The sequence below is a fragment of the Orbicella franksi genome, chromosome 1 (assembly GCF_964199315.1).
Source record: "Orbicella franksi chromosome 1, jaOrbFran1.1, whole genome shotgun sequence".
Taxonomy (NCBI): domain Eukaryota; kingdom Metazoa; phylum Cnidaria; class Anthozoa; order Scleractinia; family Merulinidae; genus Orbicella; species Orbicella franksi.
Genome location: NC_138145.1, coordinates 18,079,940 through 18,100,456, shown reverse-complemented (window position 1 = coordinate 18,100,456; position 20,517 = coordinate 18,079,940). Strand labels below are relative to the sequence as shown.

General features: G+C 37.0%; 2 protein-coding genes across 2 annotated transcripts; one reads left to right on the top strand and one right to left on the bottom strand.

Annotated features, from left to right (window-relative positions):
* Positions 1-378: 378 nt before the first annotated feature.
* On the bottom strand, positions 379-12,032 carry LOC145483199 (acid-sensing ion channel 2-like). The gene is made up of 11 exons (XM_081461774.1): positions 11,967-12,032; positions 9,824-10,154; positions 6,555-6,970; positions 5,868-5,998; positions 5,325-5,485; positions 4,439-4,746; positions 4,129-4,177; positions 3,247-3,349; positions 1,788-1,881; positions 1,328-1,403; positions 379-685 (listed from the first exon to the last, which is right to left on the bottom strand). The coding sequence occupies exons 1-11, from the start codon at positions 11,999-12,001 to the stop codon at positions 551-553; spliced, it is 1,839 nt and encodes a 612-aa protein (XP_081317900.1). The 5' UTR covers positions 12,002-12,032; the 3' UTR covers positions 379-550.
* A 3,888-nt stretch (positions 12,033-15,920) lies between these two features.
* LOC145483555 (cerberus-like) lies at positions 15,921-19,195 on the top strand. Its single transcript, XM_081462091.1, has 2 exons — positions 15,921-16,348; positions 18,229-19,195. The coding sequence occupies exons 1-2, from the start codon at positions 16,248-16,250 to the stop codon at positions 18,686-18,688; spliced, it is 561 nt and encodes a 186-aa protein (XP_081318217.1). The 5' UTR covers positions 15,921-16,247; the 3' UTR covers positions 18,689-19,195.
* Positions 19,196-20,517: the final 1,322 nt, after the last annotated feature.

Below are 20,517 nucleotides of genomic sequence, written 5' to 3'. Positions count from 1 at the left end.
TTAAACGTGTATCTGTTCAATTAAATAGATCATTTTGCTGGACAAAGTCGCAAAAAGATCAGATATTTGAGTATAAATGCCTCGAGAATTTGGGTTAAGCCGAATATACATTGAACTATCAACTCCAGATGTTGGAATTAGGCGAGGTTAAGTTCGCCCCAACCTCAGTGTAGGTCTGCACAGATAACTCATCTGCTTTGCAATATGATTTTTTCGTCGTAATTTGTTCTTGATAATGTTTTTCTTGTCTTCGTTCACTTTAAGTTACACCTTGCCAAAGTGAGTGTACATACACAGTCAAAGATATACAAATATAGGAGTATCAAAGCAGGATATAAATTTATAAGCAAAAGACTCCTGTTCAGACTCCTGTTAAGTTTCTGTTCAATTTCTTTTTTCAGTGCCTCCAATTAGCACAGCAGTACTAAATATTTTGACGCTTACATAAAGTAATTTATTTATTTATTTATTTTGATTTTATAGAGAGGTGTTACGACATTTTTGATTTCTCGTACGTGGTCTGGAAGGTGCGTCATCAGCTGCCAGCTTTTTATTTCTCCTTGTGCTTACCCCAAAGATAGGTCAACAAATTTGTTATTAGCTCCAATATTTCAACAACGGTCATGACAGAACAGCCAATCCACAAGCCCAACTGACCTCCGATGTCAGCCAAGAGATTTTCAATCTAAATATAAGAACAAATAAAACGTTAATCAATTTATAAACCAACAACAACGGCTCCGATAGGTTTACTACCCTAGAATAGGTTAAAAAAAATGATGCTGGAAGCATGACGGGATGTTTAAGAAACAATTAACAAATATTATTACATGACAAAGTTAGTTCAGAGGGACAATAACTAAAATTTAGTGATCAGATTGCGCCTTTGCCGGTCCAATATTATCTAAGTATTGGACCGGGTACTGTCCCGAATGATCCCGCACGATCGATCACTCTTGAAAATGTTCTGCTACTTTTATGGCTTCTGAAAGAACTTGCTTTCAAATAAAAGATTCTTTTTCTTTTTCTTCCAATTTTCATTCTCTTTTGTTTTGTTTAACATCAGACGTGAGTATGCGCCTACTCGGCTCCCAACTGATTAGAATTATGCGCCTAAAGTTTGTGACATTTTTCCGTGATCGTGGATCATTTTTTTTTTCTAAACAATTTCAGTCGTGCGAGTGTAATAAATCTATTTATATTAACCAAACTTGCTCGAGATTTTACTGGGAGAATATCAGCCCTCAGTCTTTTTTTTTTCATACGGACCTCGCTATTTTCCCATTACGGCCATCGCGCTCGGTTAGTAAGATACTCTCAGGCTTACCTTGTATGCTTTTTCGTTGATAGTTTTGGAAACGCTCAGATCTTCATAGAAAATTTGCAACCTCAAAAAGTTTTCACTGTTGAAGTGAACAAAGAACAAAAATTGTACATAACTTCAGCAAAAACAATTTTCTACTCTAAATAAATAGTAACATTCCAAACTAAAGTTTATTTATAAGTAGGTTACTTCATAGGCTCAGCGCGCAAAACACGCACGGTTTCAAAGTCTGTAGTTCTAGTGTTAACAAGTTGAATTGATACGGATGGTTAATTGTGTAACACTGCTTACTGTTTTCGATTCAAATAATTTGCAATACTTTTTCATGTGCTATCTGCAATTCTGTAAGTGCATAATTCATCTAGTAACCGTAACAAACACTCTAATATTACTGTAATCAAACATTACGGAGTTTCAAAGTGTGACGTTGACTACTTATGGGTCCTCATGGATTACCGACTACCTTGCCAGTAGAGCATTTCCTACGGAGTCCATCTTCAAATACTTTCTTTTAATCAATGTCTGCGAAATAAAGAAATGATTTTGTTTTTTGCCACCTAGTAAGAATCAAACAAGTTTTCTAAATGACTGTTTCACAATTCTACATATGTGAAATTTGTTTCTCTAAGTGTTCTACTTAGAAGCAGTATGAAACGTGTGACATCTGGAGTATGTCAAAATAAAAGGAAATCTCTTGTACTAGATTAGTCGTTAGAGGAAAAAGATAAATCATAAATATTCCTTTACGTTGAATGCCCTTGACCAGCGAGAACTTGAAACTGTATACCTGAAGACATTTTCTCTGCGAAAACAAAGACAGTTAAATTGTTGGTAACGAAATTAAAACAACAGGAGGAATGCAGCTTTTATGTCGCTGATTCCTAGAAGTCTCATAGAAAACAATCGCCATCTTTCGGAGAAAAAACAATGGAGTCGAACAGTCGGATGTTCATGATCAGTTTGTTACTCTTGAATGTCATTTTCACTTTTAATTTTACGGATTGACATCATTTAAAACCAGTAATAAAAAACCATTGCTTATAACTATTAAAAGTAATTCAATACTCAGTCCTAGAACTAATAAAACTTTTAATGGCAGGGTAACCTTAGTACTGAATTAGGGAAGAAAAAGCAAAAGCGCGGATGTCCTCACGAAAAAAAAAAAAAGCAAATATTGTTCCGACATACTTCTTATACTCTTCCTCAAAGAAAATCGTTCTCCTCGCAGAGACATCTCTCGAGCAAAAAATCTAACTGAGAATGAAAGAACTAGAGTATTACTTAGGAGTCGGAGACGTACTTACAAGCATGGCCGGGGACACTTGGTGTCACAGTCCTGTCCTAGTGCTGTGAACGTGGCTTCTACCTGTCTTATACATTGGTCTGATTTGACAGAAACAAAACAAAAAAAAAAATGGAATCAATGAAGAAAGTTTTCTTTTAATGGACGCTGCATAAAAAAACAAACAAAAAAAACAAAAGCACATTGTAAGTATATTTCGCTCACGGTCATGAAAACCGCAAAATCCAAAAACCGTGACCCAGCCGGAAAAGGCTGTTCAGAGCTCAAAGCAAAACACGAAGCAAGTGTCAAGTTAGGATAGAACCTGTGGAACTCATTACTTTCACTCACTTTACTTTTGTTAATAATCCCCAGGAGGTATTGAGCCGGTATACCTTATTACTTTATGAAACGAGAATGTTTGGTCTTATTTATTAATGCGTAGGTGAAGTTTCGCGCCCCATGGTTCTTGCGCAAATCTTTTGCAATGCAGAATTTTCTTGTAAACTCTCTCTGAATAGTAGGGCCATTGCTTGTTCTTTTTTTCTGTGCGCAGTTCAGTGATTTCTTGCCGAAGAAAAAACCTACATGGACAAAATTGAGATTAGCTTCACTATCATGAACCATTGATAAAACTTACGTTGCTGTACGCTTAAACATGCAGAACTGTTGGTGGGAAACCGCGGCTCAGAGCAATTGCATGTTTCCACTTGTTTGGTAGCTAAACATGACATTCTGCAAGCCTACGGAAGTAAAATAAAGTAAAATAAGCTTTTTCTGTATGAATTAAGTGCCACGCTATAAAGAAACATTTGCCAATTTGAGTGAAAGAGTTTTGTTTTTTCATATTTGAGATATATAGATACATCATTAGGTTTTTTCAGTATGACTGATGTCACTTTGACGTGAAGATTATCGTAGTTCTCATAGTGATACTATTATGTGAATGGTGTCTAAATAATAATTTTCAGTTGTATAGCTGCGCCATCGAAAATATCCAAACTTGGCACTGGAGTTGAGCAAGTTGATCAGATATTCTCAAACTCACTGCCAGTTTTAAATAATTCATCAAGTTTAAACAGAGGAAATCATGACAGTGACGGTGTTAGAATATCTGATCTTAATTAGCGTAGATTTGTGCGATTTTATTTCTCCGTTTTCTCCTTAGTTTTGGTTTCGATTGAGAAGATATATCAAAAATTCAAGGCAATGTTTGACCATATTTCCAAACACCTCGAAGTTCGTCAAAAATACTCCGCTGCGCGTCGTATTCTCAGCCCTCTTCTCGGTGCCTGGAAATGTGGTCAAACACGGTCTTCCTAGTGTGAAATAATTTATTACGTGACTTGTGGTTCATATACGAAAGCAAGTGGCACAAAGATCGGGAAAAAATTCAAACTGAGCTTGATTAATGAAAATCAAGTAAACTTCATTAACCAAGGTGAAGATATGCAAACCATTTGACACATTTCGTTTATTTACTGATCTACTAATTAGTTCAGACAATACTCCAGTAACTCACTATAGTGAATCTCACTTTATCTCTTATATCAGTTATGTACGTGCAAATCCTGATTTAAACAAGGACATAATTAATTCATTATACTCATCCTAACTCGTTGTTTCTTGAATGAAATGAATCAGGGTTGCCACCCATCGGAACAATAAAAATCCGACTTTTCCCTGACTTTTCACTGACTGTAAAGCAATTTTCACTGGCCCTGCAGGATGATTATTCTGGCCATGAATCAACAAAAATAAGGATGGCTGAGATAATTTCTAAACCAAAATTGCCTTGTGTATAGTAAAATAATTTGCGGCAACCTTAAGATAAAGTTCCCTGACTTTTTACTGACCTTAAACAGGGACTTAGAAATTTCCTGACCTGATACAAAACTCCCTGACCTTGAATAAAATCTAATTTTCCCTGACTTCTCCCTGACCGTGGCAACCCTGATGAATTTACACCTTCATGGACAAATAACGCTCTACAAATCAAGTAGTTATGTCCATAATAAACACTTGCCTGGCAAGAGTAGTTCACGTAATATTTCTCTTTGTAGATGTCGGTTTTATTTTTCGCCTTGCTTTCGTCGATGCAACTGTTGTTTGAATAAGGATCCACTCGTTGGATGTATCTCTATTAAAAGGGAAAAAGCGGAGTTTGTATGCAAATCAGTAATTAAAGAGGACGCAGAATTATAAAGACAAAATTGAATTGCCAAAGCCTCAAGCTTGTAGAGTATTTTTATCACGTTTGATCTGTCACTTACACACGATTAAATGGGCTGTATCGCAACAATCAAAATTGCTTTTAAATCAAAGAAAACCTCACGATACAGAGGTAGTAACACACCCAAGCAGTAATGATAAACTGAGAAAAAAAAAACAAAACAAAAAACGATGGATTGTAATTCACAACCTTTTGACAGAACTTGCCACACGTCTTTGGCCAAAAATCGTGATATAGATTCTTGATCTAAGAGTGCTTTATCTTCAAAATTGTAGAATAATTTGCTTTTGCCATTGAAACTCCAGTCAGGAGAAAAACAAGACCACCCATGATTGGTTTACACAGGTTACATGCATGTCTTTGCTTTGTCAGGGGTTCATTCCGTTTTCCGTTGGCTGTTCCGACCAAATGTCAGGTTAAGTTTTAATTTTACAACTCATGTGATGTCAGCAGATTTCATAAATTTGTACAGGTTAAAAAATTACTTTTTTAATTCCAACCGAGGTTGAAAATCCGGTCGGCACACTGAAGCCTTCATGAAATGGAAATGGCATTCGGGTTTGGTCGGTCAATACAACTCTAACTCCAGCTTCGTCTGTCAGTGCTGTGTATTCTCCCTGATTAATAAAGATATCCATCTCAAGACCTGTAGAAAACAAATGCACTTTGTTAATTTTAGGGACACATACAAAAATGTAAAATTCAACTATATTTGCAGATTACTGATGGAATATAATAGTATGGTATGGTACGTGCAGTTTAAGGAAACGCCGTTGAACTAAAACTATTGCCAGTTTGGTGTCGGCGCAACCACTTTAAAGCCTACGAAAAGGTAAGAAATGGAAGAAATCTATCAGCAAGTTCACTGTTTCATATTTTAGATGAAAAAGCATTCATTACACTCTGGGTAACGAATTACTGAGCCTTAAAATTAAATCGCCATTTTATTATCCAATGAACTCGATGATCCAACATGGCTGCTAAACGAGTGGTTGGAAAAAAGAACAGAAACAGAACCTGGCACTAACCGCTATATGGCCCTGCTTTATCTACTTTCATAACTGGTAAGCTGCTTCCATTTTGAGCCAAGCCCGAGTTGAATACGTAACAATTGCCATACTTCCAATGCCAGAAATGTCGCCAGAGTCTCCTGAGACTGCTGGAAAATCAAAAATGCGATAATTCTAAAAATTGGTTAAAATGTTTATGTCTATATTAAGTTGTTTGTATTCAGAAATATTTAATTTGTTTGTTAGCAAAAGTAAGGTGGTGTGTCTAGTGATCTCTAGTTCTTTGTTTGTAGTCTTGGCTGTTTGTTGATGAACTCTTTCTATGTATTAAACCATCAATCCTTTCTTTGTACATGTATTAACCTATCAGTCATCAAATGTTTAGTAATACATGAGCATGTATTCTCTTTAACATGGTATTTAACTAGATGATTCATTGTTATTCTAGGTTTTTCTCATTGCCAAACTCAGGCTCAGTGATGGGCTAGCAGGAGTTTTTGCATTTTATATTGTAGTTTAAGTTATAGGATTACATTTATAGGTGTATAAGAAGAAAATGATGGCTAAAAGCAGATGAATTCAAGTTTTAAAGATAGATTCATGCCTCCCAATTACCCTTACAGCATACTCAAGAATTCAGCAGGATATGGCTTTTTGACGTTTGTCCTACTATGTTAGATACCAAGAGCGAAGGACATTCCTTACCCCTTTCCACAGCTAAACGAAAGCCATCGGCAGTGCTTTAGCATTTCATCTAGGCCATGTCCTATCTCGGCCAAATCTTCCTCTGGAACGCTTTTCAAAATCATATCCAAGAACGCCGTGTCTAAGCTCGACGTGTCTACACTTACACTCGATAAAAGTTCTTTCTCTGCAGAACTTTTTGCCTTGGACAATAGCGATTCCTTCACCGAGGTTTCCAATTCATTAATCTGTTGTTGCATGCTTTCCTCGGTTGTATTTATGATAGATTTGTCAACTCGCTGTTGAGATAACCCGTCTGCCCGGTCAAGGCGTCTGTTTTCCAAATCCTTGAATAATTGCTGAAGTTTTTTTTTGTTTATCTTGTTAGCTTTCAGCATGTTCAAATTGCAGATTGTAACAGCAGGAAAATCAAGGGACTGCAGGGGAAAGCAAAAGATACGTGAGAAGTGCCATTATATTTCAATTCTATACTGTTGAATATTCGGACCTCATTTAGTCAAAATGAAATTCCTAATGTAAACAACTTATGCAAAAGAATGCAACAACTTTATTTGGACCCAGCATTTTTAAACATTTTAGTTAACTTAAGGTTACTGTACACCTTCAGGGGTGCCTTCCGCAAATTGCTTTCTTTACGCGCTGCTTTAAAGAAAACCACGGCAAACTATATATCAATGTAAAGCTAATAAACTGTAGAATCTGAAAATAACAATATATTTTGCTATTTTTGTTTTGATAGGCACGCGCAAGCCTAAAAACGCAAAAATGACCGTACTTGCTAAACTGAATTACCAGCCTTTGTGTTACCGCGGACATCCAAACTGACTGGACATTATTAATCAGGAGATGATGGGCTAACAAAGGGTGTGAGGCTTTTTCGATATTTCTATTGGTTGCTTAGAAAATCTCTTTCAAAGTTGAACAATAGAAAATTTTCTGACTGCTGTTACTCAATGGGACGTCACAGGAAAAATTTTGATTTTCGCAAAAGCCTCACACCCTTTGGTGCGCTAATATCTGACGAACATTTTGACCAAGTTTCGTTGAAATCCGATAAATCTACATACCCTATTAACTCATTTGAATAGAGGTAATTCACGCAAAAATAAACCTTAAGTTTTCGGCCTCAAAAGAAATTCACAGTTTTCGCACCTCACTGAAGCGGTTGTCAACGTGGCCATGCCGCCAACCAATGAAACGCATCTTTAAACTTCCCATCGGACTACAATAACGTTTCCCGGGAATGAATGAGCAATGTTTACATTTACAGTATAGTTTTATATCTTACATCGTCTGCCGTGAAACATTCAGCATCTAAGCCAAATCAAGAGATAAATGGTAAAGAAGGAGAAGAGTAAAAAGAGGAATGCTAGCGTAATAGCCTTGAACAGGCCTACTCGGCGAGCCGAGTCGAGTGCGGATATTTACACATTTACGAAAAAAACTAAACGTGCAATTCATCGGCCTGTTTGTTTTAGTAGAATATGGAGAAACACTCTATAAAGCAGGGGAAAAGAAGCGTTTGGAGAAGCTGCCTTGTCAGATATCAGCGATTAAATTCGTCGGTAATTCCGCGGCAATCAACTTTTGTGCCAGAAGAAGCTAGCGCAGAGCGTCGACGAAACATTCGCTTGCGATTTGCGCTTGCGTTTAAATGTGGGAATGCGAAGCGCCTAGTCTATCACTTAAGAGACGAAAACAATCAACAAAAGCGAAGATTTCTCTGCGAGAAATTGCAAGACGTAAACAAAAGAAGCCAAATACAACTCCACGGATGAGATTAGTTGCCGCGAAAATTGTTACTGCTCAACTCAAAGGTTGACACATTTTAATTGGCTTATCACAGTTTGTGGCCGGTTCATTGACTCGTTTTAAGAATTTACGTTTTTGTGGATAACTCGTTCGCGTTTTAAGTTTTTGAAATAATTTTTTTTGAAAAATTCTGATAAAGTAAAAGTCTTGAATTTGGTGTAAAAAAATAATTTTGGACAAAATAGGCCCTTGAAGGTCTACAGTAACCTTAACTAAGATGTTAAACGCTGAGCTAAGAGTAATTTACCAAAAAAAAAAAATTAAGGAGAGTACTGGCTACCCAAAATAGCCATAAGGGCTAGAAAAAAAGCAGCCATACAGTAAGAGCATATATAATAATATAGAGTTTTAGGGTCAGGTAAATAATACAGAAAAAAAAAAAACTTCTTTTAGACACCTAATTTATGAGAGTATTAGATGATGGTTTGAGGAATTTTATAATCTTTGCGACTTCTCATGGAAGATGACTTAAAGCTGAATCATAAAACACCATTGCGAATTGCAAAATGCCACAACACATACAACGAATTAAAAAAAACCCCACACTTTCAGGCAGGGAAGGTCGTACCTAGAGGCGAGACGCATCATTTGAAGAGAGAAATATTCCTAAACGTTTCATAAGGCGTTGGTAACGTGTAAAGTAGTTGACCTGGAAAGACTATCGAATACCTTCTGCTCATTTCTGGTGTCAATAACAGGTTGCTGTCATCAGAGGTTCATAGCAAATTCTATACCCGCAATATTCTATATGGTAAGATACTAGATGAAATGGAAGTAGAAGTGTCAGTGAAGAGAAGTGCATTTAGCTATGCTTCCATAGTTTCCACAGCATTAGGGACCTTTTGATTGGACTACGAGTACCAGATTGAGTAGGGGTACGATTATCGAATTTCAGACCAGTGACGTTTCCAGAGCCCTCGCTCTTCATGTTGGTTTTAGGCAGAGAGGGTAGCTCATGGGATGAGATGGGCATGTGATGTGATAATGTGAAGCCTGCAAACTAGAATTGAAAAGTCGTTCTCTTACTCGATCTCGCACTCGTACGCAAATCTAAAGTCCCTTAATATTTATACCAAATCGTACTTTTCTGGTACGCTTTGGTAGCAAATCTGGCAAGTTTGGTGGAGCCATGATTCTTATATTGGCGAGACTTAACTTCTAGAGCCAAAACACCCATAGCGAGATCAAACGAGCCTGACTGTTACCGAAGCGTGCCAAATAAGGTATGATTAGGTATTTACCGTACCCGAATTGTGCAAAGTGACCATAATATCGTAGCCATATCAGGTAAGTGACCGCATTATCACATTGATATCAGGACAGTAGACATAGCTTCTGATTGGCTAATTGCGAATTTGGGTACGATAACCCTAACTCTAATGGTAATGGACATTGCTATCATGAGGAAATTCAAGAACTTCTGTTAGCCGCACTAATTAATCTAACCGTTTCCTCACCTCTTCAAAGCTCGTCTCCATTCTAGATACCACTGGTTTGTCCACATACCGCAGAACTAACTCAGTGCACATCCAAAACATTGCCGTGTACAACCCGACACTGACTACACACCACAGCACCCGCTTTGGTAAATTCGACGCAGCTGCAATCCTTCCGACGCCATGCGCGGTTGTGGTGGCTGCAAAACTCGACAACACCTTCTTGAAAGAGACCTGGCTCTCCTCTTTAGGGTCCCCTGGGTTTTCGTGAAGTTGAGTTGCAGGTCGATTGTGGTGGATGCCTTTTATTGCGACACGATTTTTTGTGCAACTGACAGCCCCGGGAATCAAGCTAAGACAGTTTTACAAATGGATGAGTATAAACATAATTACAAAATTATCTTGAGTAAAACCATCACTGCATGGTTAAGAATTTTAAAACTTGATTTTTTTCTGCTTCCAGGCTAAAGCATTAAAAGTGGACTTACGAAGCCATTTTTAACTCGAAAGGAAACTTTCGAGCGGGAAAACCTTATGGTACACCGCAAACACTAACGAAGCAGACAAAAACTCGATCAAAGAAATTGCCAAAAATATACTCTATTCTTTTGAATTAATAAACTTGTTCCTTTTGTTACCGTTTTATATTTTTCACACTTTCTTTTCGCATGCATTTTTACTTGAATCTAGTGCGTTTACCTTTTTTGTCACCCGCTAAAGGCTTTAGACTGAAATCAAAAGCAGTGTTTTAAAATTCTTAATCAGAGATGTAATGGTTTTAGTCAGGGCAAGACAGTTTCTGTGTCATTAAAACAAAGTATTTATTATTTATCATACCTGCCTCAACATTTACTACATGCAATTATAATTGCGGCTTCTTGTCCCTGGACTTTGACTTTGTTTGCTCTTAAACTCCAACTAGAAATTATAACTGTAACACTTCTAACCCAGAGAAAAAACATCCTCGGTTTTAATGTTTAACTAAGAGTATCGTAAATCAATCGCTTTTCCAAGATCCGTGCTGGAGAAGAAATTATAGGGTCTGCCAGATGGGAGGTTTCCTTGAAAATCTTATTGGTATGCTTCTGTTAATACTAGGAGGTACCGAGACTCTGGTCTCTGGTCTTTCAGTGTATTTCTCGGACTACTGTCTTGCACAATCTCTTCGTCTAAAGTCTACCACTGTTACTAGTTCTACCTCTTGACTAACAAATGCACACGAACTAAATACCATATCGGTAGCTGTGTGTGGGCCACACGGGCAGACCTTGGAAGATTTTAAACATTCCTTTTAGAATACTAACCCAAACACTTTCACGCGATTCTTGAAAGTTCTTGAAACAACTAATAGAAACTAAAGTTCAGAGAACAAGAAACCTAAACAGGATCTTTCGTGGGAGATCCAGACGAAGGCCAATAGAGGAACCCAAACATCACCATCGACGAAGTATTGTTCGGAGGTTTTTTTTCATCTTACTTTATCGAGAGTGCTTTTCAGTAAGTTCTCTGGATAAACTAAGATAAACAACTTGAAGTCATAAGACATAAGACTTTCTCGGTGTAGGCATGCAGTCGGGCTATAGAATCACAATACTAACGCGATGGCTTCATGAAGATGATAAACAATTGATGATCACGAACCAAACTTCTAAGAAATTATTGAGCTTCATAACAATATGCTTGGGGAGTTGGCCTCTCGAATAGAACTCAGTAACATCCCACAGTCTATCCAGGCAAGGAAACCCCCGCAAGGAAATCAATACCCCAGGTTAAACGAGACATAAACTCGTACACCAAAAGTCGAACTTCTTCGAGGAACTAAATTTAGCATGTTACGCTCACAACGGTTCGAAGTTCGATTTTGAGGTTCCAATAAATTGTTTTCAATTATCAGTATCCGGCCTCACCAAATGTTTGCCGGTACCAAAAGAACCGTATAAATGCACAAGACGTAAAAGGGTTGAGAATCATAAATCAATCATCAACTTACAGTAAGTTAGCTTGAGGCGTTTTGAATTTATCCGATCGATATTATGCAGTTAATTTGTTTGCATAGCGCGAATTTAAATACCAGCCCGTCATTAATTTCAAGGGTAAAATTTTCTTATCAATATTGTACTTATATTTGAAGCTGTTTAGTTTTTGATGTTCTTCATATACTTACGCAAAATCGTCATGACCTATTTTTCCTTTTGACATGATTATGGCGAACGTATGTCCACTTAGAAAGACTAAAGTTTCTTGCGCTGCTGTTTACCTCGGTCAAAAATCGCGTGTTTGTTATATTTGTTCATCACGACTGTCGCCTAAAATCATCAAAATATATCTCTTTTTTAATTAAACTGCAGCCAAATAAAATAAGGTAAAAAAGGATTGCAAAGCAGATGTTTAAACTCGTAACGTTATTCACAAAGTCTCGAAATTAAACATTTTACGGAAAACCTTAATCCGTTTTATGTTTATGTGCATAACAATAAGAGAAGATGAATAGCCAAATGAGCTGTTGCAGTTCTTTTGTGGCGACGTATAAATTTCACAAGTTTTGATTGGTCAGACGTTTTGAAACCAAAGTTCGTTCAAAATTTGTTTACATCATATTTTAACCATATTAGATGACTGAGGTCGCTCAAAACGTTAACGTGGCTCTAAACCCTATGTAGAGACTTTTTTAAAACTTTGCCAAAAGTTGCGTCTTATCATACTTATTAAAATTTGATAATATAAAAAAATTCACTGTGCCGTTTTTGAATTATAAACCCCTAAAGTTGTAACTAAGGGTGCTTTTAGCAGGTCATACTGTTGCTATGGTAACCTTATTGCGTCAAGAAAATGATAACGTCTTCACCAGTGATTGGGTATTTTTTTGATACCATGACTGTTGCATCAGGCGATAAAGAGTGGTTACAATGACCCATCAAAATCTAACTGCTGGAAACTGTTTTGAGCCACCTTAAAACGTACGTAATTGTCGTCAAATGCAGGACAAAACAAATACTGGAAAAACTGTTAGTTTCTGTTTTTTCTTCGATTTTTCCCATGCATTAAATAACTCCAATATGCATGTGCCAAAGCAAGGCATCAAAGGTAAAGAGGACTGTAGATGTTCAATAATGAAAAAATCTCTCCAAGGGCAACAGTTACTCATAGTGTCTCTAGAAAATGCGTTGCAAATAGGTAATGAGGATAACTTTGATAATCCTACTAGAATAATTATAGAATATTTAAGTGATCTAGGAAAAAGATTGGGGCTTTACGGATCCTTGCATGTAGATTCAATATTTACCACGCGAACTATTCAATTCTGGGTCAACACCATGGCCTCCAAATATGTTACAATTTCATGATTTCGGGGCCCTAACGAGCAAACTTACAGATATGGCCTGCAATTCGTGGAAAGTTCCAAATTTTCAAAATTCTACCTACCAAACATTTAAAGCTGAAGATTTGGGTCAGCAAATGTTCAAAATTCAAGATTTGCTGGCAAAGTGTGGAGAATTCAAGATTTTGCCTGTCAAACATTGAAAATGCAAGATTTTCCCTCCCAAAAATCAGTTAATTTTCAAGATTCGGTCCACGAAATATTGATAATAACGTTTTGCCAGCTAATTATCGAAAAACTCACTACTGACCTGTCAAATATTGAAATGTAAGAACTGGCTTTTAAATTAGTCCATGGAACTTTCGAGACACACATGGAGAAATTCAAAAGCGTGGTATAGGAGGAATTATACATACGACAAAACATTTGGTCGTCGAGTAAGAAAACCTTTTCAAGTCATAACATCAGCAAACCCTTTGTCTCGCTTTGTCAATTTGACCCTATAACATATAAAAAGGCAAATTACTGAATTTTGATTGGTTACACAGAAAAACGTTTTGCCGTCGTTGGAAAAATTCACACCACCTCAAAACTTCCAAAAATGCTCGAGATCCCGAAGCTCACCGAAGATTCAGGAGTGGTGCGCTAGCGAAGACGTGTTTGTAAATGTCCTCTCTGGGTGGGTTACGAAAATATTATATACTTCTATTTAATATATTTTGTCATAATTCTTCCTCACAATAACGATATTAACTGAGGAACATCGTTAGCCTTACAGGTTGGGTTACTGTTTTCGTCGTTTTCACCCCTAAATCAGTACCTTCCAAAAAAAAAGGTTTCAAGCCTTCATTCATTGAGAGATCTTTTCATATTGAGCTATAGCCTGCGAGCAGGCTTCTCTGTTAGGATGTGGTTTGTTTTGGCTTGTGAAGTAGCGCAACACGGTGGAATTGGACATACTTCGTCAGTCTTTTTCCTCTCTTCCGTTTTCCATTTGCCATCTAATTGCCTATTTAACCAATCATTTTCAGGCGAACAAATCTAAAGAAAACATTTTTAGGAATCTAAATTTGCAGTCGACTGGGATGGGAGGATTACTTTTTCATCTGAAAGGTAATGCAATTGTTAAATTTTATACGTTGATAGTATGTTTCAAAGTTGATCAAGATCTTTCTCATAAGCGGCTCGTGGAAAGGAATTAAATTGCTTGCATCTTTTTATAACGCCGGCACGGAGTCTGAATAATTACTAAAAATAACCATTTGCTTAAGCATCCACACAACCATATGTAAACAGAAAAGTAAGACGTGGGTTGATAACAAATCAGATGGTACATAAACTGCCCCCGTGCTTTGCAAAATAACAAAAATAATTGTATTTCGTTTTCTAGCAATTTAACAGAATCGCTCCATACGCAAATGTTTGGTGGTACAAATTCCAATAAGGAGAGATCTTAATTTTATTCGGAAGGACCTAAACTGAAGCGCCAACCTTTATCGCATAAATGCGCATTTGATCATCATGGAATAAAACATGTATAGTACGGATAAACAGGGAATTTGGAAATGATCTTTCCAGACGTCAGGCAGATTAAAACTATTTGCAACGGCCGCCAAAATTGAGACTTAAACAGAATTTGAGGCCATGAACTTGGCAGTACCAGTGCAAATGGTTATTCTACCAGCTACCGACCATTGACAGCGAGAGATATCCTGAACGTTCTTGGAGCAACTGACTTTGACATGAGGAACTCAGACACATATGCAATGTCTTTCGCGTTTATGTAGTTTCAAAGACGCATTTACTCGTCAAATAATTGGAAAACGCAGACTGCTCAACATCGAATTCCGCTTTAAAGGAGATAAACCTAGGAAACTATTATCCCGACTTTGACTAACATGTAAATGATGAAGAAAGCTCGGTTATCCAATAATTTAACTGATGCAAACATGATCTTTCTATATTTACAAACGCTGCAAAAAAACATGGTGCTCTAGCGATTTGTCGTAAACCATAATTATTATCAGCAATTTTTCTACGGAATTTCAGCCATTTATTTTTAAAAAGATAAACAAATATTGAAGTTTCGAAGGCATCGTTTTACACTTAGCTATTTCCTTATGCCGGTTGATTTATCCAGGTTAAACACTCGCAATGACAAACGTAGTATTTGAAAACTTATTGTGTTCTTTTCTATTAACGAGCCATCACGGATTTAGCAGGAACATTTCCAATTATTAGCCTGAAAAGGGCTGGCGCAATTCACAATTTTGTATCCGCTAAAAGATACGATCTGGGACGTTTAAAATGATTTGTTTTAGGAGGTCTTTAAGAACAAAAGGATGCCTCCAATAGAACACACAAAAGGGTTACGTCAAATCTGTTATTCCTGTACGTAAGAAGCAGAGAACGTTTTTTAATTAACAAAGTTTCTACGCACGTTGCGAATGGCAAACGGAAATGTTTACAACGTAAAGTATTGAGCAACAATAACGTGTTCCTCTCCTCCCTCAGTCCGTTAAGAAATTACAGGATACAAAATAATAACGTTATGCCTGTGAATCAGCATTTCGCCAAGAAACAACAGCTTTTTTGTTTATGGTAAAATTATAACAATTTTAATCTATCAACTGAAAACATCCTTAACATGCGAGCGCCAGAAAGATAGCTTCCGTCATTAAATAAATCAAGAACTTTTCATCATTTAATATTGTTTTCCAATTCGCGTGGGCAGCAAAGAACAGGCAAAATTAGATCTGAACGATTTGTTTGATATCTTAATTTAACAACATCCTGTACTATAGATGCAAAAATAAATTTTCGCTGTGGAAATTTAAAGACAAGACAACAAGAAAACGAAAATAGGTATAATCTTTAAAAAGAAGCACGGCAAGCAAGCATTCTGTCGACTTCTTTTTGTTTTTTTACACTGCAAGTCAGCGTGTCGCGTGATATCGTGCGACGTGTGTTTTGCTGTAATGTGTGTATTAGTGTGCTACGTTTTACATTCGGCGTTATGTGTGGGTGCTGACGGAGGTGAATAAGCCAGTACACTCGCTCTCGACGTTTGCTCTTGGCGTTGTCAGACGGACGTGACGAGCACAATTATCGCGGTATGTCAAAGAGATGAATTGCTATATATTTAGCCCTTCGCCTGCCAAGAAAGCCAAACATGAAAGCGAAGAGCTTCTTTTTTCAAAAGTGGTGACTTCCTTCTTCTTAGCCAAGTAAGTAAAACAAAACCATGACGAAGAAAAATCTTCCATTTCACTTTCCATTATTTTTAGTGCACTGTCTCCACTGAATTCAATCGTCAGTTCATATCACGCTTTTCGGAATTGATCCGGCAACATTCTCATTCCGCCCATTTTTTGTGAAAAAGGCAGACAGCACTAGGAGAAACCGTTCTTTTCCTTGGATTTTCTTAACTTAACCGTTTAGTACGGATAGCCTTTACTGGTATCAGCGTGATGTGTTTGACTAGTGTCTCTCATATTCCGGCTGATCAAGTTGAGTATCGAATGCAATCCTTGCCCTCCTTCTTCTATCAGAAGAAAAACACTGGTTTATATTACTTCCACATACACTTAAACCATCTTGACTTATTCTGTAGATCTCTTGACGGGACCCGCTTATGTTTGGCACGTAAACCTAGAGACTATCGGGTCAAACTTGCGAGAGCCACGGTCAGCATTGAGAAGTATTCATGATTCCTTAAAAAGGGAAATATTTTTGGACTTCAATGGTGATTGAGGATGTTTACTTTTTTTAAAAATTTCAGTTTGGGAGTGTACTAGCAGAACATAAAAAGTTTTACTATAGCACTTTGACAACACACAGTCGTTTTCTTTGAGGGATCACTCGTCTTCATTGTGCCGTATTGTCTATTTATCTTAATAGAAGTAGTTCAGTTTTAGCTTAATTTCTCCGATGTACTCCGCTCATTCACAGTCTTATTGAGAATCTAAGACTGAAACGCTTTACTTTTAAGGGTAAACATATTGATAACAGATGACACAATTCTAATCTACCCGATTGATATGAAGACTGTTTTCCTGAAAGTGTTATACTCTCTCTTGTTCTCTAAATTTTGCAATTTTATTGTAACTTTACATTTTTGCTTAGAATACTGCAGTCGGTAATTAATTCATTGCGACATATATGTTTCAAGATACGCCTACAGAATTCTCACTCTACAAGTTCAGGTCTTGTGCGGAAATTACTTAAAATGTAAAATGCTCATTTCGCAATTAACACACTATTCCTTACTGAAATAAGAATATACTAGGACAGTTCGTGCACCAAATGACAACTTTCTAAAGACGTGAATAGTAAACTCTTCGGCTAAGTTCGTGCGTTTTAGCGAGAAAAAGGCGAAACGCACATCGGAAGTTGTGTTTTCTTGATTTTTTTTTTATCCCGCCTTTGTTCTTATAAGGCTATAGATGTGATGATCCAGAAGTAACAAAATATAACTGAGAAGTTTACTTCGCTCATATTTGGAACTAAACGAACACTGAGGAAAGTTCGGTCAACAAGACTTTGACTTTGACTTTTATTATTATTATTATTATTATTATTATTATTATTATTTACGTGGGAAAGTCATTAGTTCAAAAGCAACTAATCAAGTCGCAAGCTTCAATTTATTTGAACAGTGTGCAAGAGCAGAAAAATAATTAAACTATGTTTGAACGCAGCAAAGGATTTTATTTCTGCAGTGGTAAATGCTGCCGCTCTCAATACCAAAGTACCAAGTGAAAACTTGACTAACTCCTTATCGAGATTAGGTAACCAAAATTTCAGCACTAAAAGAAGATTCAATTATATCTTGCAAGAAACAGGCCGCGACGTTCGATATATCAGTATTCTAACATGGCTCCGAGGCTTTCGGGACAAAGTTATACAGGCGTTTGAAACGCCTGTATTTGGTGGTGTTTTCTTTGTATCCAAGTGTCCTTTAGGAATTGAGAGACAAAAGAAACTTAGAAAATTTGCAATTTTGACCAGAAAGCCTCGGAGCCATTTTAGAATATTGAAATATCGAACGTGGCCTTTGGCCTCAACCTTCAGCCGACTGACTGAGCGATGTCTTATTCTTTCATAGCTCAGTTTTCTTGACAATTTTTAACATGCAAGCTTCAGAAAGTGGCAGACTCAGCTTTGCAACTTTAGTTACCTTGATGCTGATGGCTTCACAAGCCTCAACAACTAAAGCTTCAGGTTTGCAGCAGCTGCTGAAATCAAACGCAGGTACCGAGCTTTCGTTATCAGGACAAGACATTGAACAGCCTTGGTGTAGAATGAAGCCTCTTCCACAGAAAGTTCGCAGACGTGGGTGTGAAACAGCGACTATTATGAACAATTTGTGCTATGGTCAGTGCCGTTCGTTTTATGTTCCGCATCGCAAGGGTTATTTCGAGTCGTGTTCGTTTTGCACTCCCATCAATTCTACGACGGAAAATGTTGTGTTGAGTTGCCCATCTAAGACAAAGAAGCAAGTTGTTAAAAAAGTTAAAATCATCACAGCCTGTAGCTGCCGTGTGTGTGGTCAGAAGTATATTTGAAGTACTGTATTGGATGTAATAGCGCTGGAGACCGTAAATAATTCATTTTTACCATTACTATCCTTCTATTTATCTTAAGACCATGCGGAGACATTGATAAGTCAAACATTATGTATTGTATACGGTGTTATCAGTGGTAACACCGTAATATAGTTTAATGTATTAATATGTAAAATGAAGTTATACTGGTATGAATTTTATAAAAATTTCAACAGACATTGTTAAAACATAAACACATTCTGCAGTTAAAAATTTCATCGATGTAATCTAGTACTACACAGAACAGGAGTTCTCAAACTCCCCGCTTTCTCGACTCAAATCATTTTTCCTTGGATATGCGTTTATCCATGCAAGATGAAAATAAGAAAATTAAAAGTAAAGAAAAATGCGTTTCGACATCTTCAAGATGTCTTTGTCGGGTTTCAAAATGCGAAGGTCAGAGTTCGTGCGTAATTGAAAAAGCACACTATGTTAAATATGTGAAAAAGCGAAAATAATAAAGTGACAAGGAGAAGTGTTTTCCGAAAGCCTTATAGATATATAAGCTTAACGGGTTTCGATTCATGTTAAGCAAACTGTGTCAGTAAAGCAAGCTTTAGAAAAAACTTGTTAAGATATTTGCCAAGTTCGCCGGTGAATTTCCACTTTAGAACGTTAACATTGATTTACTAGATAACTTAAAAACAATCGATTTGGCTCAGCGGAAAGGGACAACGGATGAAACATCAGGTTCTCAATATGTCAGGGATCTAAGGGACGGACCACTATTTTTTGAGGGGAGGGAGGGTTGGGCAATTTTCTGGGGCATGAAATTTTTCTCTCAACTTTAGGTTGCGCATGATTATTTTTCGTGGGCAATAGTTTCTGCTGAAGAATTTTTTAACGTCAAAAATCAAAATAATGATAGTAGAAAGTACTTGCCAATTTTTTTCTCTGCACGGTTATTTTTTCAGCCGTTTTGGCTGTGCAAAATTTTTTTGGGGAAATTGCTCACCCCTCCTCCCTCCAAAAAATAATAGTCCGTCCCTAAATCACTTCCCCCTCCCCCACCCCGAGGTAAATGGGTTGTCGTGGAAAGCACACTGGACACAAACCGTTTCTCCACTCAGTTCTTAACCATAACAGTAAACAATCGAAATAACAAATCCCTAACTATTGTGTCTACCTATTACCTGGGCACTACTTTCGTAGATGAAACTAATTAAGCTTATAATTCAAGATCACCTCTCCTTAGGTATATACTAATTAAGCTTATAATTCAAGATCACCTCTCCTTAGGTATAATTTTTTTCATGCCAATCATGAAGTCTTGTTCACTGCATGCATTATTATTTGTAAGACTGTTCTAAGCAAGTAAACGAATAAAAACGGGCATTTAACAAAGATCATCCATAAAATAAAATAAAAGACTTTATTTAACCTGAAAGACCAATCGGTGATCACTGGATTACTAGCATTAACTGGCGATCAGCATTTACATATAAAATACAGCTATTCATAAAAGTGTACTTTAAGTACTAAACCCTTACATTAAAAATTACAGCCATTCTGGAGATTATGTAAAAACAAGCATTTAAAAAGAAGAGCAACAACAAGAAACAAACAAGCAAAAAGCTTACAAGGAGGTAATGAAACCTACTTGAGCGATTTCTCCGGAATTTGGGTTACACGCTTTGAGTTAAGTTTATAAATAAGTTTAGTTCAGCCATGTTTCGCAATTTGCCGAACCACAAATAAGCGTATACCTACCAGCTTCATTTAGCCGTTTATAAAACAATCAAGGCCCGTAATCGACTTACCTTTAGCGTTCTACTTCCTTCCTTCTTCTT

What these genes read in the sequence shown, in the direction of transcription:
- LOC145483555 (XM_081462091.1), top strand. Translation starts at nt 16,248, where the DNA reads ATGAATTGCTATATATTTAGCCCTTCGCCTGCCAAGAAAGCCAAACAT. An exon ending in ACTTCCTTCTTCTTAGCCAA is followed by an intron (nt 16,349 to 18,228) that starts GTAAGTAAAACA and finishes ATTCTTTCATAG; the next exon opens with CTCAGTTTTCTTGACAATTT.
- LOC145483199 (XM_081461774.1), bottom strand. Translation starts at nt 12,001, where the DNA reads ATGTCAAAAGGAAAAATAGGTCATGACGATTTTGC. An exon ending in ATAGGTCATGACGATTTTGC is followed by an intron (nt 10,155 to 11,966) that starts GTAAGTATATGA and finishes AAACTGTCTTAG; the next exon opens with CTTGATTCCCGGGGCTGTCA. An exon ending in TGGAGACGAGCTTTGAAGAG is followed by an intron (nt 6,971 to 9,823) that starts GTGAGGAAACGG and finishes TTTCCCCTGCAG; the next exon opens with TCCCTTGATTTTCCTGCTGT.